At 39.5% G+C, this 19,702-nt stretch overlaps 1 protein-coding gene across 3 annotated transcripts in view; it reads right to left on the bottom strand.

The window, feature by feature from the left end:
- Positions 1-19,702, bottom strand: part of LOC127866890 (serine/threonine-protein kinase SMG1-like) — a 156,080-nt gene that overhangs the window by 20,316 nt on the left and 116,062 nt on the right. For all 3 annotated transcript variants that reach the window (XR_008043150.1, XR_008043151.1, XM_052407729.1), the window contains exons 54-61: positions 18,993-19,181; positions 16,792-17,034; positions 14,826-15,026; positions 13,076-13,326; positions 11,761-11,926; positions 5,391-5,567; positions 3,188-3,312; positions 846-924 (exon numbers count right to left, since the gene is read on the bottom strand). Coding sequence is in view for 1 of the 3 variants with exons in the window: in XM_052407729.1 (XP_052263689.1) it covers positions 846-924; positions 3,188-3,312; positions 5,391-5,567; positions 11,761-11,926; positions 13,076-13,326; positions 14,826-15,026; positions 16,792-17,034; positions 18,993-19,181 (1,431 nt within the window). In the remaining 2 variants the exon portion in view is untranslated. The remainder of the gene's footprint in view (positions 1-845; positions 925-3,187; positions 3,313-5,390; positions 5,568-11,760; positions 11,927-13,075; positions 13,327-14,825; positions 15,027-16,791; positions 17,035-18,992; positions 19,182-19,702) is intronic.

The following is a 19,702-nucleotide window of genomic DNA, read 5'->3' as shown; positions in this document are numbered from 1 at the left end:
CCTTTACCTTGGGATCGGGTCTGTTTTACGGCTTTTCTTAAATTGCAGAAAAAAAAACAACATGGGACAACATCAAGCTGATGCATTAAGCCCAGTTTTCAAAGAATTCAATCTGTTGAATTAACAAACAAGGCACTCATTGGTTTTAAAACTCTCAACATACACAGCTTGAAGTAGAAAGTGCACAATTTGTTTGGTAGTTCCCACCTTAGCTGTGCTACATAAAAGCACACATGCTAACATGCAATTAATCCTTAATTTTTGTCACGCATATACGATTTTTCTCATTTTTCATCTGAATGATATTTTTTTTCAACTTGTTAAAAAAAACACAACATGTTATGGTACAACAAACATACACTCATAGATCTTGAGGTAAATTTATAGGAAATTTGTCGCACTCTGCGAAAATCGGGCTCACTACATTTGCGAAGTGTCGTCTTAGATTAGCCTGTTCAGTAAGCTATGGCTTATCAGTGATGACAGTTTCTGCAGAAACTGGATTCTTGCTGAGAAGATTGTTGATTCTTTTTATTCTTTTTTATTCAATATAAGACATATAATGTATACATGTATATGATCATAAAAACAAAGTAATACTATGTAGCAGCAATAATGTTCAAACATGTTATACAAGATTTGCTAATATATACTTAATGACCTTGTGGTTTCCTTTTGATTAAAAAAAATTATCATAAGTATTTTTGTTTCTTCCTTTAAACAAACAAACAATGCCATATAAGTGGAAAGTGTGGTCCCTGATTAGGTTGTGTGGACTGCACAGGCTAATCTGGGACAACACTTTATGCATGATTTCCCACAGTGTGACACAAATGTTATACTACCTTCATCTGCATGAGCATGATCTCTAGGTGACCCACAGAGCTGTTGGACTGGGACGTCTGATGGCAGCTCTCCAGACATCTACAACAGCGTGGGGAGAGCAGTGAGGAGAGAAGTGGGGAGAGAAGTGGGGAGAGAAGTGGGGAGAATTATGAGCCTTGCTCTGGGAAATTCAGGCTAAATGCATGTTCATAAAGTGATGTCCCAGAAAAGCCTGTACAGTCTGCAAAGGCTTATCAGTGACAACAATTTCTGCTTGTATGGATTTTTTTTGTTTAAATGCAGTCTCATCTTAATGAATATCTAGCTTAGGCAAAAGTGTTGTTCCTGATTTGCCTGTGCGGACTGCACAGGCTACTCTGGAAGACACTTTAGGAACATGCATTAAGCCTATTTTTTCCAGCTCATATATAAAACTGCAGAATGTGTTTAGACAAGAGTATTCAGCTGATTATCTCTGTTAATCAATAGCTAAAGGCCCTGATTGGACATCTCACATGATTTATGGACAATATCAATGAGTTTTTAACCTTCCAATTTAATGCATTTCAACCTAACAATATATGAATTTCTCAATCAAGGCTTTCCTTGGTAAAAACTAGTTTTTGACCTGCCATGACCCATGTTCGAACTTGGCCAAGACATCATCTAGATACAACTTCTGACCAAGTTTGGTGAAGCTCTGATGAAAACTACTTGAATTAGAGAACGGACAACATGCTGAATGTTTAAAACGCACTAAGCGACCCCGTGACCTAGTTTTTCACCCCGCAAGGCCCATGTTCGAACTTGGCCTAGACATCATGTAGATACAGCATCTGAAGTTTGGTGAAGATCCGATCAAAACTACTTGAATTAGAAAGCGGACACGGACCGACCAACCGACCGACAGACAAGCTCACTCCTATATACCCCCCTTAACTTTGTTTAGTGGGGGTATAATAATACAAGAGGCCCATGAGGGCCTGAATCGCTCTACTGGCTTGAATCAATAGGGCTTAAGCCCTTGTTAGTATGAACAATATGATTAAGTTTGAAACAAACAGACACAAAATGGGAAATTCATCGCATAAACAAGAAGAAACGTAAAATTTAAACTTCAAATGGTTCCTTCATTCTCAATGGGGTTCTGGCCCTTGATGATATAAAACATCTGTTGAAGTTTCAAAAGGATAGAACTTTATATGTAAACAAACAAGAAATGTGTTTGTCGGAAACACTATGTCCCCTTCTGCGCCTCTTTGATTTTTTTTTTGGTCTTTTGACCTTGAAGGATGACCTTGACCTTTCACAACTCAAAATGTGCAGCTCCATGAGATACACATGCATGCCAAATATGAAGTTCCTATCTTCAATATTGCAAAAGTTATGGCAAAATGTTAAAGATTTTCATTTTTTTCTCAAATTCAAGGGGAGATAATTCTGGACTTATAACTCCAATATTGCTCATTTTCAATAGGGTTTGACTCATCATTCAGTTAAAGACACTGTGCAAGTGGGGAAATGACTGGATGAAAACTGTGGACTTTATTGCGCAAACAAGCCTTATTTCACAATTTTCTCAAATTCAAGGGGAGATAATTCTGGACTTTTTACTCTGATTTAACCCATTTTCAAAAGGGTTCGAGTCCTCATAAATATCAACACACTGAACAAGTTTGAAAATAATGGGATGAAAAATGTGGACTTTATCGGATAAACAAAAGAAAGTCTAACGCACACACACACACAGACAGACAGACAGACACCATGCCATCCCATAAGCTCTTCTGGTCTATGGCCAGTAGAGCTAAAAAATTCTAAAGCACAAGAACAGTCTACTAATTTTGAGTACTTTTTAGATCTAAGCAATCTTCACAGTTACTCATTAAATCCACTTGCCCAAGTAAGAATGAAGTCATAGTAAACCTGTGACTGTCAACCATCATTATGTATACATAATTGGATTTCTACTAGCCGAAAACACATCACTAGCCCAAGGTAGTCCAGAAAGAGGGATGGGCTGGTGAATAGCATCAGGATTGGACAAGTGGTAGCCTTGGGCCAAATGTTGAAAAAATTTACACTGCCATGCATCAAATGCTGTAAAGAGTCTAGACATTCTAAATATTTCAGCATTTTTTGGGGAAAACTGGGCTTAATGCAGTCTGCACTGGCTAATCAGGGACAACAGTTTTCGCCTACACTGGATTTTTGCAAAGAAGAGACGTTCTCTAAATAAAAATTCAATAAAAGCTGAAAGTGTCATCCCTGATTAGCCTGTAATGACTTCACAGGCTAATCTGGGATGACACGACGCAAATGCATTAAGCCCAGTTTTCCAGATGCTCATTTTAGGACATACTTGTTCATGAGGAGCAAAAAGTTGGTCTCAGACGTGAGGGCCTCTGGTGTGCGGGTCCGTAGTGCCTCCATGTGCAGGATACCCTGACACAGACTGATCACTTCCTGGGAGTTCTTGGCCTCCTCCTGAAAACAAAGGACAGGAGTTAAAGTATATAACATAGGACAAGAACATAGGCCATGATTGTAGAGCAAAGAACATTATGGTAGAATATAGGACATGAGTAACAAACAAAGGACATGAGTAGAGAACAAAGGACAAGACTGAAGAACATAAGCCATGATTGTAGAACAAAGAACATTAGGGTAGAACATAGGACGTGAGCAGCAAACATAGGACATGATTGAAGAACATAGAACACAGTAGCAAACATAGGGCATGATTGTAGAACATACAACATGAGTAGAAAACAAATGACATGATTGTAGAACCTTCAACATGATAAGAAAACACTGAACATAATTGTAGAACACACAACATGAGTAGAGAACATAGAACATGATTGTAGAACATACAACAGAAGAAGAACAAGATATGTGTTTGTCAGAAACACTATGTCCCCTACTGCGCCACTTTGAAACTATATATTTGACCTTTGACCTTGAAGGATGACCTTGACCTTTCACCACTCAAACAGTGCAGCTCCATGAGATACACATGCATGCCACATATGAAGTTGCTATCATTAACATTGCAAAAGTTATAGCAAAATGTTAAAGTTGGAGCAAACAAACAAAAAACAAACCAACCAACCAACCAACAGGCACGGCAAAAACAATATGTCCCCCACTATAGTGGTTGGGGACATAAAAATAGTACATGATTGTAGAACATACACCATAAGTAGAGAACATGGGACGTGATTAAAGAACATACACCATGATAAGAGATCACAGGACATGATTGTAGAATATTCTATATGAGTAGAGAACAAAAGACATTATAGTAGAACAATGTTGCACATTATTAACATGGTTGTTACAGTGTCAACACACAGATAAGATGGTAAAACATTGTATGACAAGATTTGTAGAACATGGTAACACAAGCACATGCTTTAAAACCATAAATCATGATTGTAGAACATGGTATCATACAAAAAATCTTGTAGCGCATGGACATGCATACAACATGGTTGTAGATCATGAAAAACATTATTGTAGAAAATGGAAGAACATATTAAATGGTTGCAGAATTTGTAGAACAGACAAAAAACATAATACATGATAATATACCATAATTACTCTAAGTTTTCAGACACTAAGTTTTCGGACATCCCCTTTTTAAGCCAAAGTAATTATTTTTCTTCATTCTTTATTTTCGGACAGATGTGTTTTTTTCGTCCATAATTAAGGACTCCCAATTTTTCAGACAGTATATTTTACAGCACTATTCTACTATATTTCTGCCCCGTTTTCTCTTATCTGGGACCCTTTGATCATAAAGTTTTACAACCAGATTTAGGGGTCATAAAACCTGGCATACCATGGTTTCACCAGATAGAATTTGAAATGATATCGTATTCAGGAAGCAGTGTTTTTTATAACGTTTGTATATACCATTTTAGGTAAGAAATTGCAAACAAGTGAAGTTGAATTTTATTAAAAGTAGAGAAAGGAGAGTACAACACAATACAATTATTGCACATATATTAATAGGTTTTATTTCAAGATAATTATTGACAAACAAATATAACATATATGTCTCTAATTTTCGAACACTCATATTTTTAAAATATTGTTTGTATATAAATTTTCGGACAAGAAAACAATAAAATTCTTTTTAAGTGTCCGAAAACTTAGAGTAATTACAGTAACATGGCAACACACCAAATGATATAAGAACATAGAAACCTGACATAATTCATGAGACCTTTTTCACAACACAAAAAGGACACCTAAAGCCAGTGTTGTAACATTACATAATCACAGTATAGCCTCACTTTTGGAAAAGGGGCTTCATGCATGTGCGCAAATTATTTTCCCAGAAAAGCATGTTGAGTTTTCATAGGCTTATATGGGACAACACTTTCCCCCTAGACTGGAGAGTTTGCATAGGCTTATATGGGACAACACTTTCCCCCTAGACTGGATTTTCATTCAGAAGCGGTTGGACTGCACACCTCTTATCTGGGACCACACTTAATGCACATGCATAAAACTAATATTCCTGCAAATGAGGCTTAATTACAAATATAACCTACTTCAGCAAGCTGTTTCCTGATGTGGCTGGCGTCCTCAAACTGCTGAAGTACGAGGTTGAGGGAAGGGTTGGCTCCAGCCGCCCACTTGAGGCGTTGGGTGATGCTGGACTCCAGGGTGGCATACTGCGCCTGGCACTGGCCCAGCTGCTGCTCCTCACTCACCACCGCCTGCATGACCTGCAGACAATAAAAGGGTACATTATAATTGAGACTGGAGACAGCGATAGGATCGATTACAGTTGAGACTGGAGACAGCGATATTGTAGATTTCAGTTGAGACTGGAGACAGCAATAAGGTAGATTACAGTTGAGACTGGAGACATTGATAGGGTAGATTACAGTTGAGACTGGAGACAGCAATAGGGTTAGATTACAGTTGAGACTGGAGACAGCTTTAGGGTAGATTACAGTTGAGACTGGACACAGCCTTAGGGTAGATTACAGTTGAGACTGGAGACAGCGATAGGGTAGATTACAGTTGAGACTGGCGACAGCGATAATGTAGATTACAGTCGAGACTGGAGACAGCCATAGGGTAGATTACATTTGAGACTGGAGACAGCAATAGGGTAGATTACAGTTGAGACTGGAGGCAGCTGTAGGGTTGATTACAGTTGAGACTGGAAACAGCAATAGGGTAGATTACAGTTGAGACTTGAGACAGCAATAGGGTAGATTACAGTTGAGACTAGAGACAGGGATAGGGTGGATTACAGTTGAGACTGCTGACAGAAATAGGGTAGATTACAGTTGAGACTGGAGACAGCGATTGGGAAGATTACAGTTGAAACTGGAGACAGCGAGAGGGCAGATTACAATTGAGACTGGGGACAGCGATAGGATAGATAACAGTTGAGACTGGAGACAGCAATAGGGTAGATTACAGTTGAGACTGGAGACAGCAATAGGGTAGATTACAGTTGAGACTGGAGACAGTGATAGGGTAGATTACAGTTGAGACTGGAGACAGCAATAGGGTAGATTACAGTTGAGACTGGAGACAGCCTTAGGGTAGATTACAGTTGAGACTGGAGACAGCCTTAGGGTAGATTACAGTTGAGACTGGAGACAGCAATAGGGTAGATTACAGTTGAGACTGGAGACAGCGATAGGGTAGATTGCAGTTAAGACTGGAGACAGCGATAGGATAGATTATAGTTGAGGCTTAAGACGGCAATAGGGTAGATTACAGTTGAGACTAGAGAAAGGGATAGGGTGAATTACAGTTGAGACTGCAGACAGAAATAGAGTAGATTACAGTTGAGACTGGAGACAGCGATAGGGTAGATTGCAGTTAAGACTGGAGACAGCGATAGGATAGATTATAGTTAAGACTGGAGACAGCGATAGGGTAGATAATAGTTGAGACTGGAGACAGGGATAGGGTAGATTATAGTTGAGACTGGAGACAGTGATAGGATAGATTACAGTTGAGACTGGAGACAGCAATTGGGTAGATTACAGTTGAGACTGGAGACAGAAATAGGGTAGATTACAGTTGAGACTGGAGACAGCAATATGGTAGATTACAGTAGAGACTGGAGACAGCCATAGGTTAGATAACAGTTGAGACTAGAGACAGCGATAGGGTAGATTACAGTTGAGACTAGAGACAGTGATAGGGTAGATTACCGTTGAGACTAGAGACAGGGATAGGGTAGATTACAGTTGAGACTGGAGACAGGGATAGGGTAGATTACAGTTGAGACTGGAGACAGCCATAGGGTAGATTACATTTTAGACTGGAGACAGCAATAGGGTAGATTACAGTTGAGACTGGAGGCAGCTATAGGGTTGATTACAGTTGAGACTGGAGACAGCAATAGGGTAGATTACAGTTGAGACTTGAGACAGCAATAGGGTAGATTACAGTTGAGACTAGAGACAGGGATAGGAAGGATTACAGTTGAGACTGCTGACAGAAATAGGGTAGATTACAGTTTAGACTGGAGACAGCGATTGGGTAGATTACAGTTGAAATTGGAGACAGCGATAGGGTAGATTACAATTGAGACTGGAGACAGCGATAGGATAGATAACAGTTGAGACTGGAGACAGCAATAGGGTAGATTACAGTTGAGACTGGAGACAGCAATAGGGTAGATTACAGTTGAGACTGGAGACAGTGATAGGGTAGATTACAGTTGAGACTGGAGACAGCAATAGGGTAGTATACAGTTGAGACTGGAGACAGCCTTAGGGTAGATGACAGTTGAGACTGGAGACAGCCTTAGGGTAGATTACAGATGAGACTGGAGACAGCGATAGGGTAGATTACAGTTGAGACTGGAGACAGCGATAGGGTAGATTACATTTGAGACTTGAGACAGCGATAGGGTATATTACAGTTGAGACTTAAGACGGCAATAGGGTAGATTACAGTTGAGAATAGAGACAGGGATAGGGTGAATTACAGTTGAGACTGCGGACAGAAATAGGGTAGATTACAGTTGAGATTGGAGACAGCGATAGGGTAGATTACAGTTGAGACTGGAGACAGCGATAGGATAGATTATAGTTGAGACTGGAGACAGTGATAGGGTAGATAACAGTTGAGACTGGAGACAGCGATAGGGTAGATTATAGTTGAGACTGGAGACAGTGATAGGATAGATTACAGTTGAGACTGGATACTGCAATTGGGTAGATTACAGTTGAGACTGGAGACAAAAATAGGGTAGATTACAGTTGAGACTGGAGACAGCAATATGGTAGATTACAGTAGAGACTGGAGACAGCCATAGGTTAGATAACAGTTGAGACTAGAGACAGCGATAGGGTAAATTACAGTTGAGACTAGAGACAGGGATAGGGTAGATTTCAGTTGAGACTGGAGACAGGGATATGGTAGATTACAGTAGAGACTGGAGACAGTTATAGGGTAGATAACAGTTGAGACTAGAGACAGCGATAGGGGAGATTACAGTTGAGACTAGAGACAGTGATAGGGTAGATTACAGTTGAGACTAGAGACATTGATAGGTTAGATTACAGTTGAGACTTGAGACAGCAATAGGGTAGATTACAGTTGAGACTAGAGGGCGATAGGGTAGATTACAGTTGAGACTAGAGACCGTGATAGGGTAGATTTCAGTTGAGACTGGAGACAGTGATAGGGAAGATTACAGTTGAGACTTGAGACAGCAATATGGTAGATTACAGTCAAGACTGGAGACAGGGATAGGGTAGATTACAGTTGAGACTGGAGACAGCAATAGGGTAGATTACAGTTGAGACTGGGGACAAGGATAGTGTAGATTACAGTTGAGACTGGAGACAGCAATAGGGTATATTACAGTAGAGACTGGAGACAAGGATAGGGTAGATTACAGTTGAGACTGGAGACAGCAATAGGGTAGATTACAGTTGAGACTGGAGACAAGGATAGGGTAGATTACTGTTGAGACTGGAGACAGCAATAGGGTAGATTACAGTTGAGACTTCAGACAGCAATAGGGTAGATTACAGTTGAGACTTCAGACAGCAATAGGGTAGATTACAGTTGAGACTGGAGACAATGATAGGGTAGATTACAGTTGAGACTGGAGACAGCAATAGGGTAGATTACAGTTAAGACTGGAGACAAGGATAGGGTAGATTACAGTTGAGACTGGAGACAGCAATAGGGTAGATTACAGTTGAGACTGGAGACAAGGATAGGGTAGATTACAATTGAGACTGGAGACAGCAATAGGGTAGATGACAGTTGAGACTGGAGACAAGGATAGGGTGGATTACAGTTGAGACTGGAGACAGCGATAGGGTAGATTACAGTAGAGACTGGAGACAAGGATAGGGTAGATTACAGTTGAGACTGGAGACAGCAATAGGGTAGATTACAGTTGAGACTGGAGACAAGGATAGGGAAGATTACAGTTGAGACTGGAGACAGCAATAGGGTAGATTACAGTTGAGACTAGGGATAGCAATAGGGTAGATTACAGTTGAGACTGGAGACAGGGATAGGGTAGATTAGCGTTGAGACTGGAGACAGCTTTATGGTATATTACAGTTGAGACTGGAGACAGCAATAGGGTAGATTACAGTTGAGACTGGAAACAGCAATAGGGTAGATTACAGTTGAGACTGGAGACAGGGATAGGGTAGATTACAGTTGAGACTGGAGACAGGGATAGGGTAGATTACAGTTGAGACTGGAGACAGCAATAGGGTAGATTACAGTTGAGACTGGAGACAGGGATAGGGTAGATTACAGTTGAGACTGGAGACAGCAATAGGGTAGATTACAGTTGAGACTGGAGAAAGGGTAGATTACAGTTGAGACTGGAGACAGCAATAGGGTAGATTACAGTTGAGACTGGAGACAGCGATAGGATAGATTATAGTTGAGACTGGAGACAGTGATAGGGTAGATTACAGTTGAGACTGGAGACAGCAATAGGGTAGATTACAGTTGAGACTCACTCTGGGGAAATGGGGCTTAATACATGTGTGTTAAAAGTCATCCCAGATAAGCATGTGCTGTGTGATTAAAGGAATTCCATTCTCAGCAAAAATCCTTCTTATCAGACTGCACAGGCTAATCTGGGACAACAATTTGTGCACCAGCATGCATTTAACCCAGTATTCCAGAGCATAGCTCAGTTTTTAATTATTTGTAAGGATCACACCACAAGAATGATTCCTACACCCCACAAGAATGATTCCTACACCCCACCAGAATGATTCCTACACCCCACAAAAATGATTCCTACACCCCACAAGAATGATTCCTACACCCCACAAGAATTATTCCTACACCCCACAAGAATGATTCCTACACCCCACAAGAATGATTCCTAACGGGCACCCCACAAGAATGATTCCTAACGATCACCCCACAAGAATGATTCCTAACGGGCATCCCACAAGAATGATTCCTAACGGGCACCCCACAAGAAGGATTCCTAACGGGCACCACACAAGAAGGATTCCTAACGGATCACCCCACAAGAATGTTTCCTAACGGGCACCCCACAAGAATGATTCCTAACGGGTTCATAACAATTTGCCGCACTGCTTTGATCAAAACAAAAAGATACGCATATATATTTGTGTCCAAGAAAATTTGAAAAAAGATACAAATAAAAAGATTTATTTTTTATTAAAAGACTTAAGATCAAATTGCATTTGTAAATTTATGGACATTGTGGCAAATTGTTCTACCTTATTTATAAACTGAAAATCCATAATATTGCTATCCATTGAGAACTTGATTCCACCAAGGTGTGTTTAAACAAAAATGACTAAATGTATGAATATGTACATAGGCAGAGACAAACACTTAGAAATCCATAGCATCATGATCAAGCATTTTACATTAGTGCCAAGCAACAACCCCAGATATGACACTGAAGCCCCCAAAACACACGTTTGGATACAAACAAATCAATTATATATCCTACAGTAGACAAAGCACTATAATTCATACAAAACTGGTTGCCGTAACTATTTCTCTCTTTAAGATCTTGTAGATATTAGGGTCATTCAGTGTTTGTGATAGATTCAACCAGTAGTTCAGGAGGATTTCAAAACACAAGCTTCTGAGGTACATATGCAAGGACAAACAAGTACAATGCTTCACATGCCTCCCATAGAAATTTGCTAAAGGCAAATTCCAGGCATCAAGAGTTGAATGTACTCTGCCACATAGACTCTTTTCAAGGGTTGCTACCAGCGTTGTTTTTCGTTTAAATTTGAAAGTTCCCCCCACCCCCCAAGTTTGTTTTTTTCAACATTTAGTTCATATCCAATCCAGCTCATCTAGCTCTATACGTTCTATAAGTTCATCACCAATCCAGCTCATCTAGCTCTATACGTTCTATAAGTTCATCTCCAATCCAGCTCATCTAGCTCTATACGTTCTATAAGTTCATCCCCAATCCAGCTCATCTAGCTCTATACGTTCTATAAGTTGAACCTTAGTCAATATAATATTAAAAACTTATTATTCTCAATTTTGAAGCATTTGTAAGCAGAACAACACTTTTAGTCAAAACACTGTGTTTTTTTCCTAATCCAAAGGGAACTGGCCCCAATCCCAATATGGTGGAAAAAAACACTGGCTACACTGTTTACTGTCTGTTTTTAATATTTTTATCTCAGACATCCAAGCAACGTGATTGGCGATGGTGGTGTGTGCAGCGCTTTGACCCTCTTGATTTCCTACATCATGGCAGCGCTGTTTGCCATGAACATTAATTAAGATGTGTGTGTGCTGTGTTTTACCCTCTTGATTTCAGACAACAAAGTGACCCTGTCTGTCAAAAACATTTATTACAGCGTGTGCTGTGTTTTACCCTCTTGATTTCTGGCATCAAAGTGACCCTGTCTGTCAAAAACATTTATTACAGCGTGTGCTGTGATTTACCCTTTTGATTTCCAACATCATTGCTGCCCTGTTTGCCATCACCATGGTGTTTGGCAGTACGCCCTCTCTCATGAACACGTCCTCGTGGATCCAGTGCAGTCTGGTGATGTGTAGCCTGGCTCGCTGCAGGCTAGACTTTAAGATCTCAAGGTTACAGTCCAGTCGTCTGCAAAAATGAAAGAGGAATAAATAGCCAATCAGTAAGAAGACATTTTACTGTCATAGGTTATTACAAAATATTACTCGAGTTATCAACAAGGGACAAAATTGTCACAAAACCAGGTTTTCATTGTGAAAAAAATCTGATTAAGGGAGACAACTCAAACTGAACTTTTGAAATGAACAAACAAAATTAACCCCCTTTGTAAGTTTATTTCAAAATAAATCTATTTTAATTTGTGGTGACCTTGACATTGGAGATATTGACGTGATTCTTTCGTGCGACACACCGTCCCATGATGGTGAACAAATGTGCCAAATAATTGTAAAATCTCACAATGAATGACATAGTTATGGCCCAGACAAGCTCATTTATTGCCAATTTTGACCTTTGAACTCAAAGTGTGACCTTGACCTTGGAGATATCGACGTAATTATTTCGCGCGACACACCGTCCAATGATGGTGAACAAATGTGCCAAATGATTTTAAAATATGACAATGAACGACATAGTTATGGCCCGGACAAGCTTGTTCCGCCCGCCCGCCAGCCAGCCAGCCCGCCCGCATTCGCCAATCTAATAACCAGTTTTTTCCTTCGGAAAACCTGGTTAAAAACTGTGAGAAATATTACAATTTTGGTATACATCTGCACATACACAAAATGATTTCAGACATATTGACTATGTGCTCAGATATGATAAATGGCCAAACTAACAGGTGACAATGACATATTAAAAAAAAACACACTGAAATAATTGGAAGGAATTTGGAAGATTGTATGCCTACAAACTTTTCTGTGTAATTATTATCCCATTCAGTTCGATGCCAGAGTAGTGAGTCAGGACACAGACTAATAAGACGGCATAACCATTGTATTTGAGCCTTGCTCTGGTAAAACTGGGCTAAATGCAAGAGCGTAAAGTGTCGTCCCATATTAGTCTGTGCACAGGCTAATGAGGGACAACACTCTTTGTCTAAACTGAATTTTTCGCTTAGAAGAGACTTGCTTTAAAAGAAAGATACCATTATGCCGAAAGTATCGCCCCTAATAAGAAGGTACAGACTGCACAGGCTAATCTGGGATGACACTTAACACAAATGCATTATTCCCCATTTAAGAAAAACAATACTAATTTGACCTAATTCCTTCCCACCTGGTAAGGTCGTGCCTGCGCCAGGTTGCGTCCTGGCTGGTGGTCAGGGTGCTGGCCTGACTTAAGTGCACCTGTTGGAAGAGCGCCAGCCTCAGCGCCTGGTCCACGGCCTTCTTGCAGAGCTCCTCAAGCGGCGCCTTCGACTCTGCCCCAACGTCCTTCAACTCCACTTCAGCTGTCACGTCCAGACCCATCGACTCCATTGTGGAACACAGGATGTAGCCCAGGATCTGGGTCGGGAACCCAATTATCTGCAATACATTGATAACAAGACTATTGTCCCCTACCGGCTCCACCATTGTCAGAAATTCCACCATTGTCAGATTTTTTTAAATTTGTTGCCATAGCAACCAGAATTTTTGACATAGGAACAAAATGAAATGACATGTATAATGTCCATATTGCCATCTATCCATGTTTCAAGTTTCATGAAAAAATATTAAGAACTTTTAAAGTTATCGCAGGATCCAGAAAAGTGTGACTGACTGACAGACAGACAGAGTGAAAACCATAAGTCCCCTCCGGTGAAACCGGTAGGGAACAATAATTGAGCCTCATTCTACACAAAATCGGTTTAGAGCGTGTGTGTTAAATGTTGTCCCAGATGAGCTGGTGCAGTCTGCACAGGCTAATCAGGAATGACAGTTTCAGATTATATGGTATTCGCACTCTAAAGGAATTATTTTCTAAACAGAAGTCCAGCCTAGTCTGAAAGTATGGTCTCTGATAAGCACATGATTTAAGCCCATTTTTCAAAGAAAGCGGCTGAATTGTCTTCATTGTTTACATGGATTTTCAAATGCATGGGACTGTTATTTTGTTTAAACTTGCAGGAAAATCTGACTCACTTTTACAGCTTATCATCCTTATGAAGACTAACGCTGCCAAAACACATTAAAAACATTTTCAGAAGAATTGTATCAAAGACCAAAACAGAATATTAGCGTGAAGAAGATGGTTATAATACCAATTGTCAATACAAACAAGACAATATTTATAGTCTTACATAAATAGAAATTTATGACCATTGAACATTTTAAACTATGATTGTATTATATAAAGCCCCATAATATTACTTGATGTGTCTATTACTTTAGTTCGTAACAAACATGATGGGTGCACAAGGCCTTTATTGCAGCTTTTTCCAGCATCTGGGCAGACACCCTTATGGCCATTTAAGACATCTATGACCTCTAAATCAGCCTTGCTCTGGGAAAACAGGGCTTAATGCTTGGGCGTAAAGTGTTGTCCCTTATTAGCCTGTGCACATGCATTGAGCTCCATTGTCCCAGAGTGAGGCTCAAATACATTAGCTAACATCATTATTGCAAGCTAACATCATTATTGCAAGCTAACATCATTATTGCAAGCTTGCATCATTATTGCAAGCTAACATCATTATTGCAAGCTAACATCATTATTGCAAGCTAACATCATTATTGCAAGCTAACATCATTATTGCAAGCTAACATCATTATTGCTAGCTAACATCATTATTGCAAGCTAACATCATTATTGCAAGCTAACATCATTATTGCTAGCTAACCTCATTATTGCTAGCTAACATCATTATTGCTAGCTAACATCATTATTGTAAGCTAACATCATTATTGCAAGCTAACATCATTATAGCAAGCTAACATCATTATTGCAAGCTAACATCATTATTGCTAGCTAACATCATTATTGCTAGCTAACATCATTATTGCTAGTTTTTCTTGACAAGAAATAAACAAAACAACCACACTACCTGTTTTCTGACGAAGTCTGCCACAAAGCGTTTGACAGGCCTCGTGAACTGCTCATCATCAGCGCAGGCTCCCCCCTCAAGCCCCTGGATGGCTGCGGCAAACTGTGTGCAGGTGTGGAAAAACTCCTGCATCACCTGCAGCCGGCGGATGAAGAACAGGCTTGACAGCAGGCTGCGGGTGTTGGTGGTGAACGAGGACAGCTGCAGACAAGAGGATTGAGATGTACAGAACTGTGGCTCAAAGGCAGAGCATGAAGCTGGTGTATGGACGAAATTAACTAAGACTTGTTCTTGGGAAACTTAATGCACCAAACCTTTAAAACATTAACAATTAGCCCCACCCCCCTGAGTCTCACATGGACAAAACAAGCACTTTGCCCTCCTCTAATCTAATATAAAAACAAGAAATGTGTTTGCTAGAAACACTATGTCCCCTTCTGCGCTGCTTTGATTTAGTTTTTTTTACCTTTGACCTTGAAGGATGACCTTGACCTTTCACCACTCAAAATGTGCAGCTCCATGAGATACACATGCATGCCAAATATGAAGTTGCTGTCTTCAATATATCAAAAAGTTATTGCAAATTTTAAAGTTGGCGCAAACAAACCTACAGACAGACAGACCAACAGACAGGGCAAAAACATTATGTCCCCCATTTAGTGGTGGGGGACATAAAAATTGTGAACAATTTGCTCACCATAAAACAAACATAAAACATGTGATTAATTTGCACACCTAAGTCAAAAACAGAAAACATTAAAAATTGCCATCGTTTAGTCAAACATGTGAACACTTTGACCTAGTTTGGTCAACATTTTTTAAATTTTAAGTCAAACATGAAAAACATTTACAATTTGCTCTTTTAGCCAAACATGGAAAATGTGAACCAATATGCCCTCTTAAGTCAAACAGTGAAAACATGAACAATTACCAGACCCTTCACCCCATACTGACTAACACATGGAAAACATGATTAATTTGCCCATTGTAGTCAAACATGGAAACAAAGACAAATCCCTCTCCATTTACAGCATAAAAAATTGCCCCCAACCATTAGTCTATCATGGAACAAATTTACAATTTGCCCACCTTTAGTCAGGCATTATAAAGTATATAAAATTTGCTCACCTTAAAGTTTACATTGAAATTGTGAACAATTTGCCAACCTTTATTCAAGCATGGAAAACCCGAACAATTTGCCCCCCCATGACTCAAACGTGGAAGACATGAACAATTTGCCCACTTAGGGTCAAACATGTTTAACAAGAAAAATTTGCCCACCTTAAGTCAAACACATAAACACTTGAACAATTTGTTAACCTGTAGTCAAACATAAACAAGATGTGTTTGTGAAACACAATGTCCCCCTATATGATGTTTGACCTTGTAGGATGACCTTGACCTTGTGAAGGATAACCTTGACCTTGACCTTTCACCACTCAAAATGTGCAGTTCCATGAGATACACATGCATGCCAAATATCAAGTTGCTATCTTCAATATTGCAAAAGTATTCATAAAATAAGCGATTTGGCCACATATATTTGACCTCTGACCTTGAAGGATGACCTTGACCTTGACCTTTCACCACTCAAAATGTGCAGCTCCATGAAATACACATGCATGCCAAATATCAAGTTGCTATCTTCAATATTGCAAAAGTATTCATAAAATAAGCGATTTTGGCTACATATATTTGACCTCTGACCTTGAAGGATGACCTTGACCTTGACCTTTCACCACTCAAAATGTGCAGCTTCATGAGATACACATGCATGCCAAATATGAAGTTGCTATCTTCAATATAGCAAAAGTTATTGCAAAATGTTAAAGTTGGCGCAAACAGACAGACCAACAGACAGGGCAAAAACAATATGCCCCCCACTACTATAGTGGGGGACATAAAAATGTCAACAATATGTCCATTTTAGTCAAGCATGGATTTTTTTATTGATTTTTTTGCTCACCTGTAAAGACTTTGCCTCCTTGACCACGTCCACCTTCCTCCACATGCTGGGCACTTGCAGACTGTCGACACTCTCCAGCAGGGAGGAGAACTCCTCCTCCAGACGCGTGAACAGACCGTTGAAGCCCATGAGCAGCATCTGTCCGGGCGTCAGGTCCTGTACTCCAGTCACCCCCGTCTCCAACAGGTCCTTGAACACGGCCCGGATACGAGTCACACGTGATAGCAGCTCTGTGTTCTCATTCTGTAGTACGGCAAGGTTTACTCTTAATCTCTCAGATAGGCATTTTAACTTGTTTTTAGTTGATTAGAAAATCAATTTACATAAAAGACATTTCTTAATAGATTCTAATTTTTAAGGGTTCATTTTCAACCCCAAGATACTGATGAGCAGCAAACAGCATAACAGCTGAACAGCCATGGGGTTACTGGCAGGCTGTTCTGGTTTCATTCTGGTTGCATATTGTCATTTTCACTTTGCTTCTTAGCACGAAAGGGTTATTCACATTGTTCATAATAATGAAATCATTAAGTTCATTATCTCTACATTATTTTGACTCAATATTACACACAATCATATCTATTATGCAAAAAAAGATTTAGTGTCACCTAAACTCTCTTAAACAGAAAACAAGAGATGTGTTTGTCAGAATGCCCCACAATGCCCCCTATTGCGCCGCTTTGAAGCCATAAATTTGACCTTTGACCATGAACGATGACCTTGACCCACTCAAAATGTGCAGCTCCATGAGATACACATGCATGCCAAATATCAAGTTGCTATCTTCAATATTCAACAAGATGTGTTTGTGAAACACAATGTCCCCCTATATGACGTTTGACCTTGTAGGATGACCTTGACCCTTCACCACTCAAAATGTGCAGCTCCATGAGATACACATGCATTTCAAATATAAAATTGCTAGCTTCAATATTGCAGAAGTGACATTACATGAGCAATTTTGACCCATATATTTGACCTTGAAGGATTACCTTGACCTTTCACCACTAAAAATGTGCAGCTCCATGAGATACACATGCATGCCAAATATCAAGTTGCTATCTTCAATATTGCAAAAGTATTCATAAAATTAGCGATTTGGGCCACATATATTTGAACTCTGACCTTGAAGGATGACCTTGACCTTTCACCACTCAAAATGTGCAGCTCCATGAGATACACATGCATGCCAAATATCAAGTTGCTATCTTCAATATTGCAAAAGTACTCATAAAATGAGCGATTTTGGCCACATATATTTGACATCTGACCTTGAAGAATGACCTTGACCTTGACCTTTCACCACTCAAAATGTACAGCTCCCTGAGATACACATGCATGCCAAATATCAAGTTGCTATCTTGAATATTGAAATACTGCAAAAGTGTACATTAAATGAGCGATTTTGACCCATATATTTGACCTTTGACCTTGAAGGATGACCTTTACCTTGACCTTTCACCACTCAAAATGTGAAGCTCCATGAGATACATATGCATGCCAAATATCAAGTTGCTATCTTCAATATTGCAAAAGTTATTGCAAATGTTAAAGTTGGCGCAAACCAACCAACCAACAGACCAACCAACAGACAGGGCAAAATCAAGATGTCCCCCACTACTATAGTGGGGGACATAAAAAGTTATGACCAAACTTAAACGAAGGTTAAAGTTTTATGAAAGAAAAAAACAATGATATTTGACCGTTGACCTTGAAGGATGACCTTGACCTTGACTTTTCACCACTCAAAATGTGCAGTTCCATGAGATACACATGCATGCCAAATATGAAGTAGCTATCTTCAATATTGCATAAGTTATAAAAGTTTAACCAAGGTTAAAGTTTTGTGACACACACATACAATGACTGACTGACACAATGACAGACAGACAGGCCAAAAACAATATACCCCGATCTTTCGATCTGGGGGCATAAAAAACTGAGTCAACTTAAATAAGCTTCATGGTTCAACATATATATCAATACCACATCTTGCATGAAACCTTCATTGAATTCCCATCAATTAACTTACACATGCTCTCAAACATTTTAAGAGGATAAGGCCCACAGCTACTGAATCACCAGATGTGTAGCAGGTGATAGCATTTTTTTTCAAAATGAGACTAGAAACAACTGTTTACACTGCTTGTTAATGTAAAAAGAAACAACAGCAAAACTTGACCTCTACTATGAGTTCTCACCTTGATTCCCATGACAGCGTTCCTATGCAGCACCTCCAGCTGTTGTATGACTGTGTCTAGGGAGGGACCGCCGGGCTCACGTAGGATGGCCTCCAGACGGGACAGGATTAGGAACACTGATGACTCCTGACTCTGGATGATCTTCAGGGCCTCTGGCAGGATGATCGTGCGGAAGTTAACGTTCAGGTCCTGGGGGCAGTCAAGAAACAAAAACAATTAGAATATTATTGGAAACATAAGATTTACTTTTCGTTTGCACATTTTAAAGAGACCGTAAACCAGGGCTCGGCCTAGGTTCAAATTAGGCTGAAATTAGGGAGAAGTGAGTCCAAATTAGGGAGAAGTGATGCCACAAAAAGGAGAAGTGGTTTCTGTTTGGCGTTTAATAAAATCTTCACTTGTAACTATGTTTTATACCCTTCATTACACCAAGCCTATCATCATCAATGACAAACAAATAATATTTTCAAATTCAATAACTCCTTAAATATTAAGTCACATAAATCAATTCATACAAATACAACTTGTGATTTCCATGTGCATCATAAAAATCAACAGTACTTAAATATTGTCATGACAATCCAATGCCCTATTTATATTAATGATGTACATGATAATTACATATTGTAGAGCTTAAACCCAAATTAGAAATATCATTTTACTACTGTTAAATGTATAGACTGGGGGACATAATAAATTGGAAATCAATA

This window comes from Dreissena polymorpha, chromosome 2, assembly GCF_020536995.1.
Source record: "Dreissena polymorpha isolate Duluth1 chromosome 2, UMN_Dpol_1.0, whole genome shotgun sequence".
NCBI lineage: Eukaryota > Metazoa > Mollusca > Bivalvia > Myida > Dreissenidae > Dreissena > Dreissena polymorpha.
Note: the sequence above shows the minus strand (reverse complement) of the source record. Positions and strands in the feature narration are given on the sequence as shown.